Source organism: Dasypus novemcinctus, chromosome 3 (genome assembly GCF_030445035.2).
Source record: "Dasypus novemcinctus isolate mDasNov1 chromosome 3, mDasNov1.1.hap2, whole genome shotgun sequence".
In the NCBI taxonomy this organism is placed as follows: domain Eukaryota; kingdom Metazoa; phylum Chordata; class Mammalia; order Cingulata; family Dasypodidae; genus Dasypus; species Dasypus novemcinctus.
The window spans coordinates 125,330,510-125,356,333 of NC_080675.1; the positions used below are offsets into that span (position 1 = coordinate 125,330,510).

The 25,824-nt window shown below is 37.5% G+C and overlaps 1 protein-coding gene across 5 annotated transcripts in view; it reads right to left on the reverse strand.

The window, feature by feature from the left end:
* Positions 1-25,824, reverse strand: part of MYO5A (myosin VA) — a 243,947-nt gene that overhangs the window by 116,548 nt on the left and 101,575 nt on the right. For 4 of the 5 annotated variants that reach the window (XM_058294223.2, XM_058294222.2, XM_058294221.2 and 1 more), the window contains exons 5-9: positions 24,014-24,170; positions 19,461-19,604; positions 16,752-16,833; positions 14,900-15,007; positions 12,906-13,012 (exon numbers count right to left, since the gene is read on the reverse strand). In XM_058294223.2, coding sequence (XP_058150206.1) covers positions 12,906-13,012; positions 14,900-15,007; positions 16,752-16,833; positions 19,461-19,604; positions 24,014-24,170 — 598 coding nt within the window. Of the gene's footprint in view, positions 1-12,905; positions 13,013-14,899; positions 15,008-16,751; positions 16,834-19,460; positions 19,605-22,392; positions 22,534-24,013; positions 24,171-25,824 lie in introns of those variants that run through there. The other variant, XM_058294224.2, reaches the window with a different exon arrangement.

The following is a 25,824-nucleotide window of genomic DNA, read 5'->3' on the forward strand; positions in this document are numbered from 1 at the left end:
AAGGGCAACTACAAAATAAAAAAACTCTTACTTTCATTTTACTGATGAGGAAACTGAGGATCAGAGAAGCTAAGCCATTCAATCAAAATCAAAGAAAGGAATAAAGTTAGAACTTAACCCAGGACTGTCTGATTTCAAATAATATACACTTGAACAATATACTAAACTTCCCTGCAGAGAACCCGAAATACATATTTTAAAACTAAAGTCTAATTAAATTTGCCCTAATTTTAAGTCACATGAATTAGCATGAATTTGCTAATATCACCTTGAGTATCCCCAGAGGAACATATAAATCTCAAGAAATTTTCTATAAAATTCTTGAGGAAACAGATGAAAAAAATTAGAAATTATATGAAAACTTTCTCCATTTTAAGAATGTTAAAAATATCTAAAACATATATACATAAATATGTATGTGTGTATATTTTTAATGGTAGTGATAATCAATACTGCAAATAATTTTCTATAACTTACTATGTGTCCTTAAATGCCCAATGAGGATAATCTGGGGCTGTCAGGTTTTGTTACAGTTTAGACAGAAGTTTCCACATAAGGAATTGGGTTTTAATTCTCAGTTTGCCTTTATCGTTACACGTGGAAGAATGTGTTAATTTATAGTGAAGACACTGGAGCTAAACTCTGAACAGACGTGTAATATTAGTAGTAGCAAACTACATGCAGGAGCATATGCATGGGGTAAGTGGTCATTTTCTGTACATCTCCTTACCTTCCCACCTTGGAGATCTGCAGAACTATCAGAAAGAGATATTGCTTTGCCAGCAACCTTTAAAGCTCATTTAATCTCCACCTTTCCCAAATGTCAAAACTGTAGTATCCATAGTGTCAAGGCAAACGTTGACAAGTGATGGTTAAAACAACAAAACAAAACAGATTCCAGGAGTTTAAGAAACTGAACTGAAAGTAACTTCTGGACAAGTTCCATAAGCTCTAAGTACTCTTTCTCCAAGATAATCTGTTCTAGAAATTTCAAAGGGGAAAACAGTACATGAAAATTTTAAGAAAGAGTCAGAATAAAATAGTTTATTTTTAACATTACTGATAACTTCCTGATCAAGAGAATCCTGACATTTGGGAAAAGGTTATATGTGCAAAGATAGGGATACAGAAATCAATGAGTTCACTTAAAAGAAGCCATTCTGTACACAATGTTTATAGCAGCATTATTCATAATAGCCAAAAGGTGCTAACAACCGAGATGCCCATGAACTGATGAATGGATATACAAAATGTGGCATATCCATACAAAGGAATATTATTTAGCCATAAAAAGAACAAAATGCCAGCAACAGAATTCAAGAGGGTGGTACTAAAACAATAACAGAAAAAAAAAAACAATAGAATAGAACAAAGAGTACAGAAATAAATCCACATATCTGTAGCCAATTGATTTTTGACAGCAAACCAATTAAACTTGATGGGAAAAGAATAGTTTTTTCAACAAATGGTGCTAAGAAAACAATATTCACATGCAAAAGAATGAAAGTGGACTCCTACTTCATACCATAGGCAAAAATTAACTAAAAATATATCAAAGGCCTGAATATAAGAACTAAAACTATAAAATTCTTACCAAAAAAACCACAGGGAAATATCTACAAGACATTGTATTAGGCAATAGATTCTTGGACTTTATAGTGAAAGCATAAGGGGAAAAAAGAAAATATAGATAAATGGGATATAAACAAAATTTAAAACTCTTTTGCATCAAAGGATATTAGCAAGAAAGTAAAAAGACAGCCAATAGAATGGGAGAAAATATTTGGAATCCACATATCCAATAAAGGTCTAATATCTAGAACATATAAAGAACTCCTTCAACTCAACAACAAAAGACAAAATAGAAAATTCAAAATAGGTAAAAGGGAGAGTGGATGTAACTCGAGTGGTTAAATGACTGCTTCCCATGTACAAAGTCCTAGGTTCAATCCCTGTTACTTCATTTTTTTAAAAAATGGGCAAAAGGCTTAAACAGGCATTTCTCCAAAGATACACAAATGGCCAATAACAACTTGAAGCTCAATATCATTAGCCATTAGGGAAATGCAAATTTGCAAACCACTAGATATCACCTCATAACCATTGGAACAGCTATTATTAAAAAATGGAAAATAACAAGTACTGGTAAGGATGTAAAAAAATAGGAACTTTAGGACATGGTTAGTAGGAATGTAAAATGGTACAGCTGCTATGAAAACAGTTTGGTGGCTGCTCAAAAAGCCAAATAAAGAAGTATCATATGACTGGGCAATCCTGCATCTAGGTATATACCCAAAAGAACTGAAAGCTGGACTCAGAAAGATATTTATACATCAACATAGCAACCTTAGTCACAGTAGTCAAAAAGTAGAAACAACACAAATGTCCATTAACCAATGAATGGATAAACCGACAAAAATGTGGTATATACATAGAATGGAATGTTATTCACCCCTGAAAAGGAATGAAGTTCTGATACATGCTATAATATGGATGAACCCTGAAGGTATCATGTTGAGGGAAGTAAGTCAGGCACAAAGGGACAGCTATTATATGATTCCATTTATATAAACTAGCTAGATTATACAAATTCATTGTCAGAAAGCAGAGTTTAGGTTACCAGGTGTGAGATGGGAGGAAGAATGGCAAGTTAATGCATAATGGGTATAAGGTTTCTGTTTGGGAAGATGGGAAAAGTGCTAATGACAGATAGTGATGAGTGTAACACAACATTGTGAATGTGATTAATCCTACTGGATGGTACAGATGAAAGTGGTTGTGTATATGTTTACACACATGCAAAGAATGACTAAAGAGACAGTTAAATGCAATACATGATCCTGGATGGGATCTAACAATGGAGGAAAAAAGGCCCAAAAGCTCATTATTAAGAAATATGAAAAATTAGGAATACAGATTGTGAGCTTTATGTCAATGTTAAATTTTTTCAGATAACTGAACTTAAGGTAGTTACAGAAGTTAATAACCTTGTTCTTAGGAAATGTACGTGGTAATACGAAGTGTTCAAGGAGGATGTATACAGCCTTCTCTCGAATGTATAGAAAACAAACAGATGGACAGATGGATAGATGGATGGACAGATGAATAGAGAGGCAAAAAGATAAACAGAATGACACACAAAATGGCAAAATGTTAAAAGTTGGTGGATCTGGGGATCTGGGTGGGAGGTATGTTGGAGTTCTCTGTATGGGTTTTGTACTATTTTTGCAACTGTCCTGTAAGTCTGAAATTATTTCACATTAAACAGTTTTAAAAAGGGGGAATGAGGTATTAATACATGCTAAAGCATGATATACCATGAAAATATTATGCTACATCAAAGAAGCCAGTTACAAAAGATCATGTATTATATGATTCCATTTATATGAAATGTCCAGAACAGGAAAATCTATAGAGACAGGGCTGGGGAAGGGAGGGAGGAGGGAAGTAGTTGTGTGTGTGTGTGGGGGGGGGGGGCAGTGGGGGACTGACAGGTGAAGAGTAAGGTTTCACTTTTAAGGTGATGAAAAAGTCCTAAAATTGACTGTGGTGACAGTTGTGTATATCTATGAATATTGCTCTTCTTCTCTGGCTAGTTCTTACCTTCCAACACAGAGATCTGGCAGCATCTCTTCTGAGGTACACCCTCCTTCTGCTTTCCTTTATCTTAGCATGTATTGCATTGTTCTGTAAAAGTTTCTTAATTTTCTTTCTGCGCTATGATTTGAGAATCTAGAGGATGGCAGGAAACAGTGGCAATTTGGTGTGTAGATGGTGGTGTTTGAGAAATGGAGAGAGAGAAACTGAACAGAAAGCCAAGAGTAAAGCCAAGAAAGGCCTTGTCTGTCATGCTGAACAGGCATTTGGCCTATTTTTGAAGGCAAGGGGTAGTCCTGAAGGATTTAAGCAGGGATATAGCATGACCACTCACAGCTCTAACTTACACAAGTCTCTGATCTATGAGTCATTTACATCACAGTTACTGATAACTAAAAAATGTACATACATAAATTTATGCATTTTAAATAGATGACAGATACATGCACACCACATTCCTTAAGATTAAAAAGAATATACGTTGATGAAAGGGGCAAAATGGTGGCAGAGTAAGGTGCTCCAAGAGTCAGCTCATCCTACAGGGCAGTAATCACCCAGAGCTATCTAAAGCACCTGTTTGGGGGTCCCAGGAGACCAGAAGAGCATCCTGCAACATCCTTAGAAGAATGGAAGGCAGAGCCTGCCCATTTGCAGTAAAGATTCATGAGTAGAGCACTCCATGCCATGGAGGCTGGTGCCCATTCCCTGCTGGCAGTGAGAACTGGTTTGGGAGCTATTCCCTGGAAGGAGTTAGAAGCTCCATTTCCTTGAACCTGTCCAAGTTAGAAAAAGGCCAGTAGCCTCCATTTTAACTCTGTCCCCAGCATAAGTGGAAGCAGGGCTGATAGAAAATCACAGTGATAGCAGGGTCTGGCTTCTTTCCACCCAGGTTGGATTTCAGTGCTAGCCTAGGCTACAGCTCCACCTCGGCCAGGAAGGAAGCTGGGAGGACCTACGCCAGTCTCTCTAGGAAACTGCAGTCACTTTTGGCTTGCACAGATTATATTGCTGGGAAACTGTTGCTCCATCCCTACTCCCTTGATAGAATAGGAGGGGAGTGGTGTGTCCTCAGACTGTCTGGGCAACTGCAGGTGCTTTTGTACTACACAGATTGGACTGTTAACACCTGTGATTCCATCTCCGCATCCCCAATATGATAAGAAGGGGATGGTGTATCTCCAGGCTCTCTGGGAAACTGCAGACAATTTTAGCCTGCACAACTGGATTGTTGGACACTTCTGTGGTTCTATCCATGCCCCTGAAAGGACAGAAGGGATAGTACTCTCTCAGCCTCTCTCGAGCAACTGCGGGCAATTTTGGCCTGCACGAACTAGATTCTTTGGCACTCCTGAGGCTCCATCCCCTCCCCTGGTGGGGTAGGAGGGGAACTGATGCTACATCAGTCTACCTCGGTGTATTAGTCAGCCAAAGGAGGCTGATGCAAAGTACCAGAAATTTGTTGGCTTTTATAAAGGATATTTATTGGGGGTATAAGCTTATAGTTACCAGGCCATAAAGCATAAATTACTTCCCTCACCAAAGTCTGTTGCCACGTGTTGAAGCAAGATGGCTGCTGACATCTGCAAGGGTTCAGGTTTCCTGGATTCCTCTCTTCCCGGGGTTTAATTCTCTCCAGGCTCCACTACTCTGCTCTCTCCACAAGGCCAGATGGTTCACCTCTCTTTCAGGAGCCTCTGTCGTGTCTAACGGAACATTCTCTCCTTCCTCATGTATCTGCTTCTCAGTGTGTTTACTTCCCAGGCTCTAGGGTCAAAACTCTCACCTCCCTTCTCTGCAGTACAGTTTCTCTATGAGTTCCTGCCCACCAAAGGGGCAGGGACTCAATGACTTACTGAGGAGGCCCAATCAAAGCCTTAATCATTATTTTATCAAGTAAAAGTGAAACCTCTGAATCCAATATAATCTAATAAGCCCAGAGGAAGAAACTAGTTTACAACATAATACAATATTTATTTTTGGAATTCATAAACAATATCAAACTGCTACACTGGGCAACTGCAGTCAGTTCTGACCTGCATGGCTTAGCTTGCTGCCTACACCTGTGGCCATGTCCTCACCCCAGTCAGGGGAGGAGGAAGCGTGAAGCCTCATCAGTTTCACTGGACAACTACAGATGGTCTCGGCCTCCACAGCTTGGATTACTGCACACAGATGTGGCTCTGTCCCTACCCAGGGTAAGGGAGAAAGGTGAGAGAAGCTTCCTCAGTTCCTGGGGCAATGCAGGCAGCTTCAGCCTCCATGGCTTACACTAATGACTGCATCCTCAGCTCCAACTATGTGACTAGCAAGGGAGAAATGGCAAGAAACAGATAAAAAAGAGCTGAAAAAATTCAGATTGGCAAAACAACAGCCATTATAAATTTCCACATTAAGTTGACCCAAGTATCAAAGAAGGGCTATCGTATAAAGCCAATCAAATATAAAGCCCTAGACTAAAGATAAACTGAGCCCAGAATAAATATATCAAGTAAATCAGATGCCAAGACACCAACAAAAAATCTATACCAAGAGACAGGAAGATATGGCCCAGTCAAAGGAACAAGTTCCAGATAACAAAAAGGAATTGAGATAACTAATTACAGATGTTAAAACAACAAATTCAATGAATGGCTAAAGATATTGAGGATATTAAGAAAACACTGAGGGGGACAAAATGTAGCTCAGTGGTTGAGCACCTGCTTCCCATGTACAGGGTCCTGGGTTCAATCCCTGGTACCTCCTTAAAAAATAAAAAAAGGCACTGGGTGAGCACAAAGAAGAATTTGAAGTTATACATAGAAAAATAGATCTTATGGGAATTAAAGGCACAATAAATAAATTTAAAATACACTGGAGGTATATAATATCAAATTTGAAGAGGAAGAAAAAACAATACGTGAGCTTGAAGACATGGCCTCCAAAAGAGAACATACAAAAGAACAGATGAAGAACAGAAAAAATTGAACAGGGTCTCTGGGAACTAAATGACAGCAAGAAACATACAAACATATGTGTCATGGGTGTCCCAGAAGAAAAGGGAAAAGGGGCAGAAAGAATATTTGAGGAAACAATGGTGGAAAATCTTCCAAGCCTATTGAAGGACATAGATATCTGTGTCCAAGAAGTACAACATACTCCCATCTGAATAAATCCAAATAGACCAACTCCAAGATACATCAAAATGTCAAATGCCAAAGACAAAGAGAGAATTCTGAGAGTAGCAAGAGAAAAGTGATGCATTCCATACAAGGGATGCCCAGTAAGATTAAGTACTGATTTCTTACCAGAAACCATGGGGGCAAGAAGGCAGGGATATGATATATTTAAGATACCACAAGAGAAAAACTGCCAGCCAAGAATCTTATAACTGGCAAGACTGTCTTTCAAAAATTAGGGTGATGCCGCACAGGGATGTTCCCTGCATAGGGGTGTCCCCCGCATAGGGAGTCCTACGTGCAAGGAGTGTGCCCAGCGTAAGGAGAGCCGCCCAGTGCGAAAAAAGTGCAGTCTGCCCAGGAATGGCACCACACACACAGAAAGCTGATGCAGCAAGATGACACAACAAAATGAGACACAGATTTCAGGTGCCGCTGACAGGAATACAAGAGGACACAGAAGAACACACAACGAATGGACACAGCAAGCAGACAACTGGGAGGGGGGTGAGGAAGGGGAGAGAAAAAAAAAATTAGGGTGAGTATAGAATATTCACAGATAAACAGAAACTGAGAGTTTGTACCAAGAGATTGACTTTGCAGGAAATACTAAAGGGAGTGCTACAGCCTGGGGAAAAAAAAAAAAAACAGGAGAAAGAGGTTTGAAAGAGAATCTAGAAATGAAGACTATATTAGTAAAAGTAACTAAAAGTGCAAAAAGAGTGGTGAAAATAAGATATGACTGATAAAACCCAAAGTTCAAAATGGGTGAAGTAAGAACAGCCTTTACAGTAGTAACATTGAATGTTAATGAATTAAACTCACCAATCAAAAGATAGACTGGCAGAATGGATAAGAAAATACAAGCCATCTATATACTATCTACAAGAGACTCACCTTAGACCCGAGGATACAAATAAATGAAAGTAAAAACGTAGAAAATGATATTCCACAAATGCAGTAACCAAAAAGAGCTGGAGTGGCTATACTTACACTGGATGAAACAGACTTTAAAAGCAAAGGTATTATTATATATTAGAGACAAGGAAGGGTATTATATATTAATAAAAGGGGTAACTCACCAAGAAGTAATAAAAAGCATAAATGTACATGCAGGATGACCCAAATTATGTAAGGCAAACACTGGCAAAACTCAAGGGAGAAAGATATGTCTCTATAATAATATTGGGAGAATTCAATATACCACTCTCAACATTGGATAGAACAACGGGGCAGAGGATCAATAAAAAAACAGAGAGCTTGAATAATATGATAAACGAACCTAATAGACATATACAGAACACAGCACCACAAAGAAAGCTGGATATACGTTCTTCTCAAGTGCTAATCCATTTTTCTCTAGGAGGGACCATATGTTGGGTCACAAAGCGGATCTCACTAAATTTAACAAGGTCAAAATTATAAAAAGCACTTTCTCTGGTCATAATGGAATAAAGTTGGAAATCAACAGGCAGAAAAAGGGAAAATTCACAGATATATGGAGATTAAACAACACACTCTTAAATAATCAGTGGGTCAAAAGAGAAACTGTGAAAGAAATCAATAAATATCTTGAGACAAATGAAAACGAGGGAAGCGGACTTGGCCCAGTGGTTAGGGCGTCTGTCTACCACATGGGAGGTCCGCGGTTCAAACCCCGGGCCTCCTTGACCCATGTGGAGCTGGCCCATGTGCAGTGCTGATGCATGCAAGGAGTGCTGTGCCACACAGGGGTATCCCCCCTGTAGGGGAGCCCCACATGCAAGCAGTGCAACCCGTAAGGAGAGCCACCCGGTGCAAAAGAAAGTGCAGCCTGCCTAAGAATGGCACTGCCCACACGGAGAGCTGATACAAGATGACGCAGCAAAAAAAGAAACACAGATTCCTGTGCCGCTGACAACAACAGAAGCGGTCAAAGAAGAAGGCACAGCAAATAAAGACACAGAGAACAGACAACCGGGGCAGGGGGTGGTGGGAAGGGGAGAGAAGTAAATAAATAAATAAATCTTAAAAAAAAAAAAAAAAGAAAATGAGAACACAACATATCAGAACCTATGGGATGTAGTGATGGCAGTGCTGAGAGGGAAATTTATAGTCCTCACTGCTTACGTTAAAAAAAGAAGAAAGAGCTAAAATTAATAACCTAACTATTCAACTGGAAGAACTAGAAAAAGAACAGCAAACTATTCTCAAAGCAAGCAAAACGAATAAAATATCAAAGATCAGAGCAGATATAAATGAAATTGCGAACAAAAAAACAATAGAGAGAATGAACAAAACCAAAAGTTGGTTCTTAATGATGATTAACAAAATTGGCAACCCTTATCTAGACTGACAAAGAAAAAAAGAGAGATTATGCAAATAAAAATATCAGAAATGAAAATGGGGACATTACTACTGACCTGACAGAAATAAAAAAAGATCATAAGAGAATGCTATAAACAACTGTACACCAACAAACTAGACAATGTAGATGAAATAGGAAAATTTCTAGAAATATTCAAACAATGTACACTGAGCATAGAAGAAAAGATTTCAGCAAACCAATCACAATTAAGGAGATTGATACAGTCATTTAAAAAACACCCCAAAATGAAAAGCCCAGGACCAGATAATTTCACAGATGAGTTCTTCCAAGGATCCATAGAAGACTTAATACCAATTTTACTCAAACTCTTCCAAAAAAATTGAATAAGAAGGAACACATACTCATTCTATGGAATCAACATCACACTAACACTAAAGCCAGATAAAGAAATACGAAAAAAGAAAATTATCAACCCATTTCCCTAATGAATACAGATGCAAAAATCCTCGAAAAAATTCACTAATCGAACCCAGCAACACATTCAAAGAATATTCATCATGATCAAGTATACCAGGCATGCAAAGGTAGTTCAACACAAGAAAATCAGTCAGCATAACTTATCGCATTAATAAATTAAAGAAGAAAAATCACATGAGCCTATCGATTGATGCAGAAAAAGCGTATGACAAGGTACAGCATCCTTTCTTGATAAAAATACTACATAAGATAGGAATTGAAGGAAACTTTCTCAACATGACAAAGGCATATATAAAAAAACCTCAAAAGTAAAAACTGAAAGCTTTCCTATTGGGACTGGGAACAAGACAAGTATGCCCACTTACCGCTGTTATTCAAAATAGTGCTAAAGATTCCAGCTAGAGCATAGGCAAGGAAAAGAGCTAAAAGGCATCCAAATAGAAAAGGAAGAAATAAAACTTTTGCTTTTCACAGATGATGTGATTCTATACATAGAAAATCCTGAAAAATCTACAAGAAAGCTGCTAGAGCTAATAAACAATTTTAGCAGAGTGGCAGATACAAGATTAATATGCAAAAACCAGTAGTGTTTCTATACACTAGAGTAATGTGCAATCTGAGGAGGAAGTCAGGAAAGAAATCCCATTTATGTTAGGGCCTAAAAGAATCAATATTTAGGGATAAACTTAACCAAGGACAAAAAGCACTTATATTCAGAAAAGTACAATGCATTGCTAAAAGAAATAAAAACAAAAAAATGGAAGACCATTTTATGCTCATGGATTGAAAGACTAAATATCTTAAGATGTAATTCTACCTAGATTGATATATAGATTTAATGCAATCTTGAAAAAAAATTCTACCAGCCTTTTTTAAAGAAATGGAAAACTCAATTATATAATTTATTTGGAAGGGTAAAGGTCCCCTAATAGTCACAAACATCTTAAAAAGTTAAAGCAAAGTTGGAGGACTCTCACTTTCAGACTTTAAATCATATTACTGGGGAACAGATGCAGCTCAAGCAGTTGAGTGCCTGCTTCCCACATAGAAAGTCCCAGGTTTGGTCCCGCATGCCTCCTAAAAAACAAATAAACAAACAAAAAGCAAACAAATGAAAAAATCAACTCAGGGGAACCGATGTGGCTCAGTGGTTGGGCATTGGCTTCTCACATATAAGGTTGTGGGCTCATTCCTCTGCCCCAGTACCATAAAAAGAAAATCTTAGTACCTACCTATGGGGCTAAAAACAGCATGATACTGGCATTAAAATAGACACACTGACCAACGGAACCATACTGGTAGTTCAGAAACAGACCCTCACATCTATGATCAAGTGATTTTTGACAAGGCGTCATACCTCCCAAGCTGGGGCAGAACAATCTATTCAACAAATGGCGCTGGAAAAACTGGATATCCATATCCAAAAGAAAGAAAGAGGGCCTGTATCTTACACCTTATATGAAAAATAACTCAAGGGAAGCAGATGTGGCTCAAGCAGTTGGGTACCCACCTACCACATGGGAGGTCCCGGGTTTGGTTCCCAGTACCTCCTAAAGAAGATGAACAAGACAACAAGCTGATGTAACAGGCTGGCACAGCAAGCTGACACTACAAGATGGTGCAACGAGATGATGTAACAAAGAGACACAGAATGACCATTATTAAAAAACAGAAAACAATAAGTGCTGGAGAGGATGTAGGAAATAGGAACACTCCCTCACTGTTGGTAGGAATGGAAAATGGCGCAGCCTCTGTGGAAGACATCTGGCAGTTCCTCAGGAAATTAAATATAGAATTGCCATATGATCCAACAATTCCTCTACTAGGAATATATCCAGAAGAACTGAGAACTGTGATATGAACAGACATTTGCACACAAATGTTCATAGCGGTGTTATTCACTATTGCCAAAAGATGGAAACAACCCAAGTGTCTATCAACTGAAGAATCAATAAACAAAATGTGGTATATGCACACGATGATTTACTATGCTGCTAGAAGAAGAAATGAAATTGGGACACATAGATAACATGAATAAACCTTGAAGACATCATGCTAAGTGAAAGAAGTCAGACACAAAAGGACAAATATTGCTTGGTCTCATTAATATGATCTAAACATGAAGAATAAACACATGGAGTTAAAGCCCAGAGTATAGGTTATTAGAAGATAAAAGGAGGGCTGAGAAGGGGTACTTATGCTTAATGTATGTAGTATTTTTAATTAACTTGACTGTAAAGGTGTGGAAATGATAAGAGTCGATGATAACACATTATAGTGAGTAGAACTATTGCAGCTGGTTTAAAATGGGACTGTGACTGAAAGGGGTAGCCTAGGGATGTAATTGTCAATTCAAAGAAAGCTAGAAAATAATCTAGGGACTGAATAGCAGTGAACCTGGAGGTGGATGAGGGTTGTGGTTAATAGTATAAATACAAGAATGTCTTCGATGAACTAGAACAAATTTACATCACTAGTACAAGGTGGTAGGAATGTGGAGATGCATGGGAAAAATACAATTAATGTAATTCATGGATTAAAGTTAACAGCAATATTGTAATATTCTTGCATCAATGTCAAAGAAGGTATTGTGTTAACAATAGGGGGGTATGAAAAAAACAACAACAAATGTACACTATAGACCATAGTAAGCAGTAATAGTTTAATGTTGCTCTTTCATAATCTGTCACAAATGTTCCACAACAATATAAGGTGTTAGTGGAGGGGTGTTGTACGGGAATTCTGCACATTATGCATGATTGTTTTGTAAGTTCATAACTTCTCTAATAAAAATATATATGTAAAATTTTTAAAAATGGGAGACATTAGTTTCTTACCCATTGCACCGAACACACATTTGCCACCTAGTTACTCTTCCCAGAAGTAACCACCGTTAACAGTTTCTTCAATAACTTTTAACCCATATTACATTTCCAAAGCTGAAGACACATATAAGGTTATCATATAAGGTTGATACCACATAAGGTAACCATATAAAGTTATCCTTGTGCCATAGACCAAACGTGAAACCTTCACTCAAGACTCACCAGTCCAATCTTCATAACCAATACAGTATTTTTCGTCTCTGTTATGGAGATCAGAGATGTATCCAGTCTCTCTCTCTCTCTCTCAAACACACACACACACACACACACACACACATGCACACATACAGTCACTGGATACCAGGGATTAGAATTTGTTCTTATTTTACTGAACAGCTCAAGATTTTCCTTAGGATTATCTCTCTTTTTAATACTTATCTCTCTGGTAATGTTATTAGCGAGACTTCCAATCCCATAAAATAAGACTCAACAGTACTAAAACACAACTCAAGTACCATCACACTATATTTGTTCTGAACTTACAGGTATTGTGCAGCTGTCTGAATCTCGAGATGTAAATCCAACATTGCCTAAGTGAAGGATGCCAGCAAGTATTCGGAAAATTCCCATCTGAGAAGACTCATTAATTCCTGAAACATGAGAATAAATGAACAAGTGATTAATTTCAGAACAGGAACTAAACAATTACAGCAGATCATTTTAAGCCCATTGTTAATTCTTTTTTTAAAATGAAACAATATTTTTATAATTGTACTCTTAACTATTGTTAATTCTTGAATATTGCCAGATGTACATTATCATGTGTCATAGTTAATAACAATTTCATCCTTGTTAAAATTAACACATTAGACAGTATAGTTTCATGGTTGAGAACATGGGCCGTGGACTGTAACAGACCTGGGCTTAAGACCTGGCTGTTACCAAACTGTCATCTAAGGGGGGCAAGTAACTTCACTTTTCTAGGCTTTGGTTTTCTCATTTGAGAAATGGCAATAGCAACAGCAACTACTTCCAAGGATTGTTGTGGAGATTAAATGAGATAATACACGTAGCACATTTAGCATATTACATGTCACAGTAAGTTCTAGACATATTATTGTTGTCACAAACTGGATTTAAGTATTTTATTAACATTATTACCATTTCTAATTTATTGCTACTCCAAATGCAAGTTGTAGCTCAGTAAGGCTGTTTTGAGTCAGATTACTTAATTATTTCTTCTAACCAAAGAGTAGTAGTTTTCAGGCTGGTGGTGTACTCCAGCCTGAGTGAGTGTCCAAACACCGCATTAGAGCAGGACCTGAAGGATATGACAGGATAAGGAAGTTGCATAGCCTTTGGCTCTTTATAAAATCTGGTTTTGTTTTACAATAAGGTAAGAATTTCTAGAACATTAGATATAATTATATGAAGTGAAAGTAGTAAAATTATTTCCAAATATGTAATCTTACATACGTAATTGAGAATTGACCTCATGATGAATGTTTTTGCCATCCACTGCATTATGGTTTTTTTTTCAAATTCACAATCTTCTATTTGCAAACTAATTTAGTGTTTTTCAAAATTTAACATGCTTATGAATCTTTTTTAAGATGCAGATTCTAATTCTGGGCAGGGCTCTGAGATTATGCATTTCTAGCAAGCTCCCCAGTAGGCCACACTCTGATTAGCAAAGTGAAAGCATAGGTTTTTAAATTAAACGAACTCACCTAAGGGTATTCCTCAAAGTACCAACTTGGATTAAATTTCGAGGTTTTAAAAGTTTGATTCACCTCTATAAGTTGTATTTTATAGTTCTAAAGATTAATTTATTCACATGTAGATCCAACATTTTTTAAGTTCCAGAAACAAGATAGGGACATCTGTATAGTTTCAAAAGTGTTAGAATAAAACCACATGTAACACAAAGTTCTGTCACCAAGACAGCTCAGTCACATCTCCTAGTCACACAAAAAAAAGCAGATAAACAAATAAAAACATAATAGCCCTCAAAATCTGAGCTCTGACAGGATCCTAGTTCATTTACCTTTAGGTTTCAGATATTTTAAAAATTTAAGCAAAGAATTAGTTAATCCTGTCTCCCCTGATGGCCCAAATGTGTTTTTTTTCCCTGAAATAGCTTTCTTGAGGTATAATTTACTTATCATAAAAGTTACCCCTTTTAAATGTGTAATCCAATGATTTTTAGTAAATTTAGAGTTGTGTAATCATTACCACAATCTAATTTTTTTTTTAGGAGATACTGGGGATTGATCCAGGACCTCATACATGCAAAACAGGTGCTCAGCCACTGAGCTACACCTGCCCCACACCAAAACTAATTTTAACACAGCTCCATCACCCCAAAAAAGAAACCATGTGACCATATGCAATCCGAATGTGTTTTATAAAGAATGTTAAATATCCAAATAATATTCACCAGTTAAGACAAAGCCAAGCCAATATCCTAAACAACAGTTGTTTGAAGTATTAATAAAGCTATTGCTCGTAAGAACTGAAGAATAAAATTAAATTACCTAGCAAAGTGCAGGCTTGCCTGGTATGTGCCATCTCCTTGGCATCATCTACTCCCTCAATCACAGGACTGCCTCCTTGCTTTGTGTAAAGAAAGTAATTTGCATTTCCTGCAATTAAAGAAAATAAAAGTTTTGCAGTCCATGAAAAAGCATTGACGTCTACCCTTATGTGGACTCAGAATTAGTCAACGATAGCACAGTTAAGTGTACAGGGTCTGGAGTTGGACTTCCTGTGTTTACAACGAAGTGAACCATTTATAGTTTATTTATCCTAATTGGTGGAATGAGTGGTCCTTCTTTAAAGGTTTTATTCTAATCTACAGGCTGGGATAATTTCCTCAAATACTTGATTTCCCTCATCAGAAGCCCTTCAAGCCTCCATCAGATAAACTCCTTTTTTAAAAAAATTATTTTCTTTCTTTCTCCCTGCCTCCCTGCCCCCCCCACCCCATTGTCTGCCCTCTGTGTTCATTTGCTGTGTGTTCTTCTGTGTCTGCTTGTCTTCTCTTTAGGCGGCACCAGGAACTGATCCTGGGACCTTCCAGAGTGGGGGAGAGGTGCTCAATTTTTTGCGCCACCTCAGTTCCCTGGTCTGCTGCATTTCTTATCACCTTTCCTCAATGTTTCTTTTTGCTGCACCATCTTGCTGCGCCAGCTCTCCACTCGGGCCAGCTTGTTGCATGGGTCAGCACTCCTACGTGAGCCAGTACTCTGCTCAGGCCAGCTTGCCATGCAGGCCAGCACTCTGCATGGGCCAGCTTGCCACACTGGCCAGCTTGCCTTCACCAGGAGGCCCCAGGAATCAAACCCTGGACCTCCCATAGGGTAGACGGGAGCCAACTGCTTGAGCCACATTTGCTTCCCAGATAAACTTGAATCTCTGGACTGGTCATGTGCCAGCTGGGCCCTGAGCTTCAGCAGAGTTGCAACTTCTACTCTCCGATGCATTAGACTTACCCAGGTCAGCTAATAGGGAGGTAAAGATGCTCAACCACCACACCAGGGAATCAAGAGTGCCTACAACTGCAAGCAGGAGAATCGCATCCATCAATCATGTGGGATCTAAGCCCCCTCTCGATTTAGAGATGGAGTGGACATCACCATCCCAGGGTCCACAGGATGGAGGAATAAAATATGGATTAGAGTGACTTACTGGTATTCTACTATAGAACTATTGTGACTCTAGCAATTGAAGAAACTGCATCATTGATGTGGAGACAGTGCCCACGATAGTTGCTGAGGGCAGGGAGAAGGAAGAAGAGATGTGATATACAGGCATTTTTGGGACTTGGAGTTGTCCTAAATGATATTGCAGGGACAGATGCTGGACATTATATATCCTGCAATAAGCTATTGAATGTACTGGGGGAGAGTGTAAACTACAATGTAAACTATAATCCATGCTGTGCAGCAGAGCTCCAAAATGTAGTCACCAAATGCAATGAATGTGCCACAATGATGAAAGAGGTTGTTGATATGGGAGGAGTGGGGTGGGGTGCGGGGTATATAGGAACCTCTTATATTTTTTTAAAGTAATATTTTTTGTGATCTATGTATCTTTAAAATAAAAAGGCAATTACATTTTTTTAAAAAAGTGTTCTTTCAATCAAGGAAAATTCCTAACATCTATAAAAGTAAAGAGACTAGTATAATGAAACTCTCTTTCCTTTATATCACCACTCATTATTCCTTTCCCATCATCAATGGTTATTTTGAAGGCAATCACAGACTTCTTATCATTTCATCCATAAATATTTCAGTATGAAATAAGCCCCTTTTTAACAAATAAGTTTATGAACTTAGGAATTAGCAGAAAGCAACACCAGCATAATAAATCTAATGCCATTCATACCTAATCTCAGCATTTTAAATTCAGGTAACTTTGCTGAGGCACAAAGCTGATAGAAGATGTGATAGTTCCTCTCCTCTTCTGCCTTTGAAAGAAGAAGAGTTTTCAATTATAGTATTTTAATCTAAAACCCAGAAAATTAATCATAAAATTTTAATATTTAATTAGCTATTTATGAAATAAATTATCCTTCCCCAAATTTCCTAATACATATGATTACTAAGTTTGGGATTAATTGTATATGCATATATGTGTATCTGTTGGTCACATTCATCATAAAATATCTGAGAGTAATACTTTTTGAACTAGTAAACAGTTTGACATATGGCCATAGTCATAAGAGATCAGTGTTTTGGGGGAAGCTAAAACCATTTTTTACAATGCTTATAAATATTTTCCAACTGTACGTCTTTGATTTATAGTCTTCCTAACATTCTGACTGAAAAAGAACATGCCATCTTTGCCATATTTTAGACTGGACCATCTACTGTGGTTGTAAGAAATTCACAAGTATTATATCATCTCTATCATTTTAATTTATATGTTGTAAAATCAAGAACAGTATTTTATAAAATAGAAAATATATCACATATTATTCTAAGATCATTTCAATATTTCCTGACAGTCTTTTTCGAAATACATACTTTTAAAAATACAGTTGCAATAATATTGTTCATACAAAACCTAATCCTTATGCTCTACCATCAAATCCTTAAATTCTGCTATTGAATTCTGTATTCAGTAATTGATTTTATCATACCCAATGAAATTTTGTACTCAGTTGGCTAAAGAATAATGCTAATAAGGCCAATGTTAGGTATGATCACCAAAGGAGGCTGATGTCTGGTAAAGAAAACATATTACATAAACAGAAAACACTGAACAATTTACCAACCTAACAATGATCACAACAAGGATTAGGCAAGAGATCAGGTGGTTCTGTACAGACAACTAGAAAAGTGGGTGAATCCACAGAAATGCTTTGGTCACCTTTGTACATGAAGGACAAGATAAAATGTGCTTTTTCACTATTTGAATCATTTTGACATACAAAATATACTCCATATTACACAGCTTTGGGGAATTGGGGAACAGCTAGAATTGCTTCACTGTCTCTAGACAAGGCAATAAGGATTAGGACTTACCATTTTGAATTAAGTACTATTAACCTCTTGTCACTTTACTGACCATGGACCATCTTTCCTACCCACTTCACCATTAATCACTTACCTATCAATTAAATCACTATTATATGGACTCAGTCTTCTCTTACCTACCTATGTTTCACCCATTCTTTCTTCTGGCTACTAAACTAATTGTTTTTTTTTAACCTATACAAGTAGCATGTTTATGCTCTGTAGGTATCTAGGTATTAGAACAAGAGGGGAGGGTGACTTCTGTCTTACTATACAAATGAAGAACTATATATTACATAGCCACAAATACATATTTAAGAGTATGAAAATGCCAGGGTAGCTATAAGCTGCCCAAACTTATAACTCTTAGTATGTCCCAGACTCTCTAAGCCATTATAGACTTGGGCAAAGGGAGTTGCAGACCATGCTACCTGGCAGTGTAGGGGTATCTGAACCTCAAGGCCCAGGGTATACAGTTAAGGGACTGCTGAAGCACTGGTTCTCACTCGTGAGGTATGCAGTGGGTCATCAGGAACCCTCTACTTCGAGTTTTCCAGTGATAAATCCTCACTCCCTTAGTTTACCTGCAAATAATGTATGCCTGCCACTGTTATAAATATGTAGCATTTCATACTTAGGGAGAAACAAGGACCAAGAGCACATTAGAGAATATAAATCCCACACAGATGCATCAGTATAATGTTTATCAACTGAGTGTGTTCTTTGATAGTAGTTCACAACTGAGTGTGAAGGTTTTTTCAGCCCTTACCATTGTATCTAAGCAATACATTCTGAGGAGGAGAAAAGGGAAGGAAAGAAGACAAGGATAATCTTTTTCTTGAACAGAGGTCAAATTGTTAATTCACTGAAGTGACAGACCAATGCTCTATCAATTGGGAAATATGATAAGACTAAATTAATAGCATCTCTTTTTAAAAAATATTTATTTATTTCTTCCCCCCTGCCCCGTTGTCTGTTCTCTGTGTCTATTTGCTGAGTATTCTTTGTCCGCTGCTGCTGTTGTCAGTGGCACTGGAATCTGTGTTTCTTTGTGTTGAGTCATCTTGTTGTGTCAGCTCTCCGTGTATGCAGCACCATTCCTGCGCAGGCTGCGCTTTCTTTCGCGCTGAATGGCTCTCCTTACGGGGCGCACTCCTTGCGCGTGGGGCTCCCCTACGCGGGGGACACCCCTACGTGGCACGGCACTTCTTCTGCATATCAACACTGCACATGGGCCAACTCCACACAGGTCAAGGAGGCCTGGGGTTTGAATCGCGGACCTCCCATGTGGTAGATGGACGCCCTAACCACTGGGCCAAGTCCGCTTCCCAATAGTATCTTTTTAACTAAACTTTTCCTATAAGCATCTGTAGGAAAAAGCCAAAATTATTAGTCCAATGGCTATTCCCCTGCCTCTAACAGGCACCATTTTACATTCATTAGTTCAGTGTAGTTTGTAATAATGTTATCACGACATGCTAAAGAGTATCTGGAAAAAAGTGCATAACAAGCAGCACAGGCTCTGGAATTAAACAGCAATAAAAAACAAGTATATATGTATACACGCCTGGCTTACCTGGAACACAACTCTGGATTTCTCTAAAAGGTAAGTCCTCATATTGGCACCAATGATTCGATATCTTTTATCAAAACCAATCTCAATATACTTGCCAAAACGACTGCTATTATCGTTCCTAGTTGTTTTAGCATTTCCGATTGACTAAGAAGCAAGGGAGAAACAAGACTTCAGAAGTGCAATTCATGACAAGACATTTACAAAATTTGTTCATGGAGAGAAGGAGTAAGAACACGACCTTCTAAAACTGATTCTTTTAAGAAGAGAAATAATTTTGCCCCTACAGTCCCAGGGATATGCTTTCCTTATTACATAACCTAAAGATATAAGATAATAGTTTTTATCTGCCTTGTTATTCTCAAAAAATGTATTTTCAGAAACAGTAAACCAGAGCCCAGGAGTTGGGAGATTCTCATATACCAATGCGGGCATCTTAACCGTCATTCATGCCAGCAAAAAAAGAGAAAGGGTGGGGTTAGGAGCTGCCAAGGCATGGGCCTTCTTTATTAAACATCCAGGTTCTGATTTCTAGAAAGATTTAGTCTGTTTTATGTAAACAAGCTAGTTAAGGCAAATTAATATTTTCTTGGAAATGTTGCTCTGGTATTCAGGGTCTCTTTAGTCAGAAGATCCTGTCATCTCATCCTGTGGCAACACAGGTCCAGATGAACTGCTTATTAGCACAGTATTAGTATTACCCACTCAAATTCCACTGGCATCAAATAAAACACCATTTTCAGAAAGTAAAATTTAGCTTTCCATTTTGATAGTTGTGGTGGCTTGGAGCTATATACCTCAGAAAAATATGTTCTAAATCTTAATATATTCTTGTGGATATGAGCCCATTGTAAATAGGACCTTCAGTGAAGGTGTGGCCCAACTGAATCAGGGTGCATCTTAATCCTATTACTGAAGACCTTATAGGGAAGGCCACAGAGAGAAAGCCAGAAGCTGGAAGTCAATAGAACTAGAAAGAGAAAGGAGAAGCCAGGAGAGGCAGCCTCGTGCACTGCTGTGTGACAGAAAAGCCAAGGAACAAGGATCCCCAGCAGCTAGCCACAGAATACCATGGTCTTTAGAGAAAAATCATCACCTTGATGATGCCTTGATTTTGGACTTCTCCTAGTCTCAAAACCGTGAGCCAATAAAATTCATTGTTTAAGCCAATCCACTGTATGGTATTTCTTTTAGAAGCCAAGAAATGAAAGCAATACTTGTATCTAACTTACAAAATATCTCCTATAGAATGCAGACAATGCAACTCTCTGCTAAAATTTTTATATAACCATAAAAATTTAAATGGCATATGTACTGCTTTCTGATTTAGATAATATGCTTCTATAAATTTTTCTTTTAAGGCAGAGCAAAAAATAACAAATGGTGAAGTTAGAAAAGCAACTGTTCACACAATGCATGTATTACATGTTGAATAAGCTAATTTCACAGAAGATTAAAATCTTTTACTTGTGCAAAGCCTGTGACCATTTGGATTAGTATACTGAAACCAAAGCAGAAAGAAAGATATGAAAATGCTCTTCAGTGTTAAAAGGGCAATACAAATATAAGTGATGAAAATAGTAGTAATATAGTTACAAAAGTCAAAAGTCAATACATTAGGTTCTCTGATCAAAGAAAATGCATTTTTACTCTCTGAAACAAAGAACACATATCCTATTTTGTTTTAACACTGAGGACACTGCTAAATTTCAGATTAACAGTTTAAACGCATATATAGAAAAGTAAGAATGACTCCCTTCTCAGCAAAATTACAGAATGATAGAATGTAGCTTGACAGAATTTAACTATTCACACATTTACTAAGAAATTTCCTATTTGATATTACAAAAAAACACAAGAAAAAGTCTCCATACCTTACCCTTATTTTTCTTTTGTTTAGAAAAGCAAATAATGATAAATGCATTATTTTCTCTCAACATAGTATATTCTGACCAAGAGGAGATGAAGGGTTAAATGTGGGAGAAGTGATAGCAGCAGTACTATTTAGCTTAGTAGGGCATTGTTTTAAGCGCTTTCCTGCAAGTGACTAAGCAAGGTAGGGAAGGGTGGCTCACAGTTTCTCCTCCCTCCCCAACTCTTATCCCACCTTCTATTATGTTATCTCTCCCTCATCTACTCAGGGAGGGATCAGGGTGGCCAACTTGCCAAAGCTATACTACCCTCTGTTAGAAGAAGCGAGGGTCAAAGCAGACCCTTATGTCTCTGAGTAAAATGTAAGTAAACATAAAACAAAGAATGGTAGAAGGAGTAAACAGAAGTCCAAAGACATGGCTATCAGACAAGGCCCTACTACCACCTCATCATCATGCAATTTCTCTAAAGAGCCTCAGTGTCCCCAGGTGAAATTGATAGGAACAGATGACCTCTAGGGTCCTTCTCAAAAATAAATTTATATGATTTTAAGCCATGAACCTGATATGGAAAGAAGGTTCTATATATAAACATTACCTTTGGTCCATTCCCCCTAATTGCTCCCTCTGCCTTATAAACACTGTATTCACAATAGCCTCCTGTAAAGCTAATCTCATTTTAATCAGCAAGAAATGGCTAAAGGAAGGAATTTTGTGATCTTGATTTACCAATGATTTTGTAAAATGTTCCATGAGTTACTCTTCTTTACTCTTCAACTATGGCTACTGAAGATGAAAAAGAACCTATTAAGACCCAGTCAGCACCAAGGATCTTCCCTACCCCCATCACAGAATGAAAATTTCCAGGAGAAAAGAAAATGTGAAAAAACAGCAAAAAGAATATTTTCTCTGTGTATCATTCAATTTTGCAAAAGAAGCCTTTGCTCGAGATGAGGAGTTTGCTCTCTTTCTTGATAGCACAATAAAGGGCTCTAATAGAGACATATAGTCTTGAAGCAGGTTTAAAGCTACACATTTTTAAGTTTATATAATCAATGCTTTACCTCCTTTTTCTTCCAGTAACATAGCCCCTTTGTCACTATTCTTCAGTCCCATATTTCATTTTAACCTTTCAGAATTGGGTGCCCTCTTTTGCAGTTGCTGAAAATTGGTTCTCCATCTTTTTTACCAAGCTTTTCTTAATCCAAATTCCTGCAGATGGACTAAACAATAATATAGAAGGAAGTAGCTAAGTATAGCTGATTCCCTTATCTTTCTTTCTCTTTCTTTTTTAATCCAAAAGCAAACTGGGGAAACTCCTTATAACCACATATTAAAAAGTTAGATCTGTGTCCATTCTAAATTTTTAGCATCATTCTTACTAATACAACTCTAATCTGTACTTTATAAAACTCAAATGTAGTTGTTCTTGAAGGAAATTTAACAGGATCATGTAATAGTTCATTCAACCTTTGAAACACCCTGAGCGATTCCAGACTTAAGTTACCTGAAAGCAACTTCAAATTCTAGTATTATATGGAACAAGCCTAGAACAGATGTGCTTCTCTGATGCCAACCAATCAAGACTCTGTGAAGTCCTGCTGCTCTAAGGGACAGCCCTGTAGGCAAGAAATCATAGCATTCTGTAGTGTCACACACAGCACTGCAAACCAGGCACAATTACCTCTGGACAGATTATTGCAAAAACCACTTGTACCACAGGTGCACCAGGTCAGTTCTAACTCCATCTGTGGTTGGGTGACAAATAAGGTTTGACATAGGGAAAAAAAAAACAGGAATAAAAATGCTGATTTGAATTTTTAATAAGAAAGGTTTGTTTCTGCATGTCCAAACTCAATTATCTCCATTTAATAGGACTTCTTACAAAACTGTAACTTTCCTAAAACCATATGAATAGGCAAATAGTTCTCCAGTTACAAACCCTTCAATAATCAAATTCTCACACAAATAGTTCTCTTTTGTTTAGCACTGGCATTTTTACTCTGTATAAGTATTCCACTTTTGAAAGGTGATCCTTTCATTGCTTTTCCCCTCTCAAAAATTTATTGTTATTGAATTCCTTTTTCTAACTTAAAGCAATGGGATGTGCATGACAGAACAAAAAAGAAAAATGTTTACAAATGTTGGTGAAGTTGAAAACATGATTTATGTTTATAGTTCAAATATGGAAAAAAATTTACAGCTACACACGTTGGACTAAGTACAGAAACTAAAATGTTGGCAAAGGTATAATGAAATTCATTCATGCTTGAGCATAGTGAATCATATGTTTTTGATAGAGCATAAATAAGAACTCAGAATGAAGGTGAAATAAGTAAACGGTACAAGGAGAAATAGGTATGAGTTAATAACTAGGAGAAAAGGAACTTTAGAAAATGAAAGATTGCTCCCATCTATTTGGAGGCAATGATTTAGTAACAGGTTAAAAAAAAAAAAAAAGGCAGGATTATGCACTAAAGTAGATTCTTCTATAGCTAGGCTTTACTCAAAATCTCTATATTATTGAATTCTTACTTTTCCTGGATATCAAGGGAATTACTTCCCCATTTTTAGTGGCTAGGGGACTCCAGACTTTCTGACAAGTGTTGTGTCAGCCAATTTTTTAGCATGTTTCTTAACAAGAGAATATAATATATAAAAAGGCCAAGGATGTTGCTGGCTTACCTCCATGATAGGGTTGGAGGCCAAGACTTTTTCCTCAACATTGGCCTCACTGGCAGAACCACTTACAGTTGCAAAGTACCTCATGGCATACTTAGCTGAGACTGTTTTTCCTGCCCCAGACTCTCCACTTACAATGATGGACTGATTTCGTTCATCTCTGCAAAACAAAGAAGAGTAACTACCAGTGCTGCCCACTTCTAAATGTGATTAACAATATTTCCTCTCTGTTCTCATCAGTGAGACAAAATGAATTTCTGCTGGGTCATACATATAACAACATGGAAAGATACTTAAGAATGATATTTTCTAATAAGAATGACTACTTATAGGCGAACAACAAACAGAGAGGGAGAAGATATCAAATATTAAATTAGAGAGCATCACATCTAAGGATGAATCTGTACCAGAGGGGCTCTGAATTTTTTTGTGTGTATGCCAAACATATTATTTTCTTTTTAGAGGGTTACTTTGGTATTTTACAGTACTGTTGTCAACCAACTCTGAAGAGAAAGGAGATATTCTTTGGAGAAGCAGCAAAAGAATTTAGAAGAAAATTCTATTTAATTATAACTATGAAAATGATTTACAAATTAAACTATAGTTCAAATTATCCACTAGCTAATAGCCCATAAACTGGTGACTCCCACAAACTCCAGCTCTTACTAAAGCATCCTCATCACTAGAGAAGAAAACGGTCCATTTGCTAAATGGTTTCATTCAAATATGTCAAGTCGTACTTCCTGTCTGAAGATATAGTGATGGAATACTATCAGTATTAATAAGACCATAGAGCCTATCTAGTGTTTACCTAGTATTGATCTTCTCAGAATTCAAAGATTAGTTCCTATTACATCTTTAATTTATTTACACAATTACTCAGAAACACTAAGTGATAAACTTGCTCACAAGACTAGTATCTTTTAGGTGGAGGACGTATGTCTTCTTTATATTTGATATCCAACACCAATTCTAGAGCCTAACATATCACAAATCTCAATAAATATTTATTGATCATAAGTAAGTAAAACTTCAATGAACAACCAAGCCTGGGAATAAATCTTTCTGCTTTAGCTACGATTTTCACAGAACAGAAGTAGGAAACTTCCATTTCCTGAGAAGAAAACAGCAACCTACTTTATTTTTTTTTTTTTGACTTTTTATTTATTTATTTATTTATTTATTTTTATTGACTTTGTAATAATATTACATTAAAAATATATATGTGAGGTCCCATTCAACCCCACCCCGCCACCCCACCTCTCCCCCCCAAAGAACACTCGTTCCCATCATCATGACACATCCATTGGATTTGGTAAGTACATCTTTGGGCACCTCTGCACCTCATAGTCAATGGTCCACATCATGGCCCATACTCTCCTCCATTCCATCCAGTGGGCCCTGTGAGGATTTACAATGTCCGGTGATTGCCTCTGAAGCACCATCCAGGGCAGCTCCATGTCCCAAAGACACCTCCACCTCTCATCTCTTCCTGCCTTACCCCATACCCATCAGCCACTATGTCCACTTTTCCCAATCCAATGCCACCTCTTCTATGTGGACATTGGATTGGTTGTGTCCATTGCACCTCTATGTCAAGAGGAGGCTCAAATTCCACATGGATGCTGGATGCAATCCTCCCACTTTCAGTTGTAATCACTCTAGGCTCCATGGTGTGGTGGCTGTCCTTCTTCAACTCCATCTTAGCTGAGTGTGGTAAGCCCAATAAATCAGATTGTAGGTGCTGAAGTCTGTTGAGGCTCAGGACCTGGCTATCACATTGTCAGTCCAGAGATTCAAATCCCCTAAATATA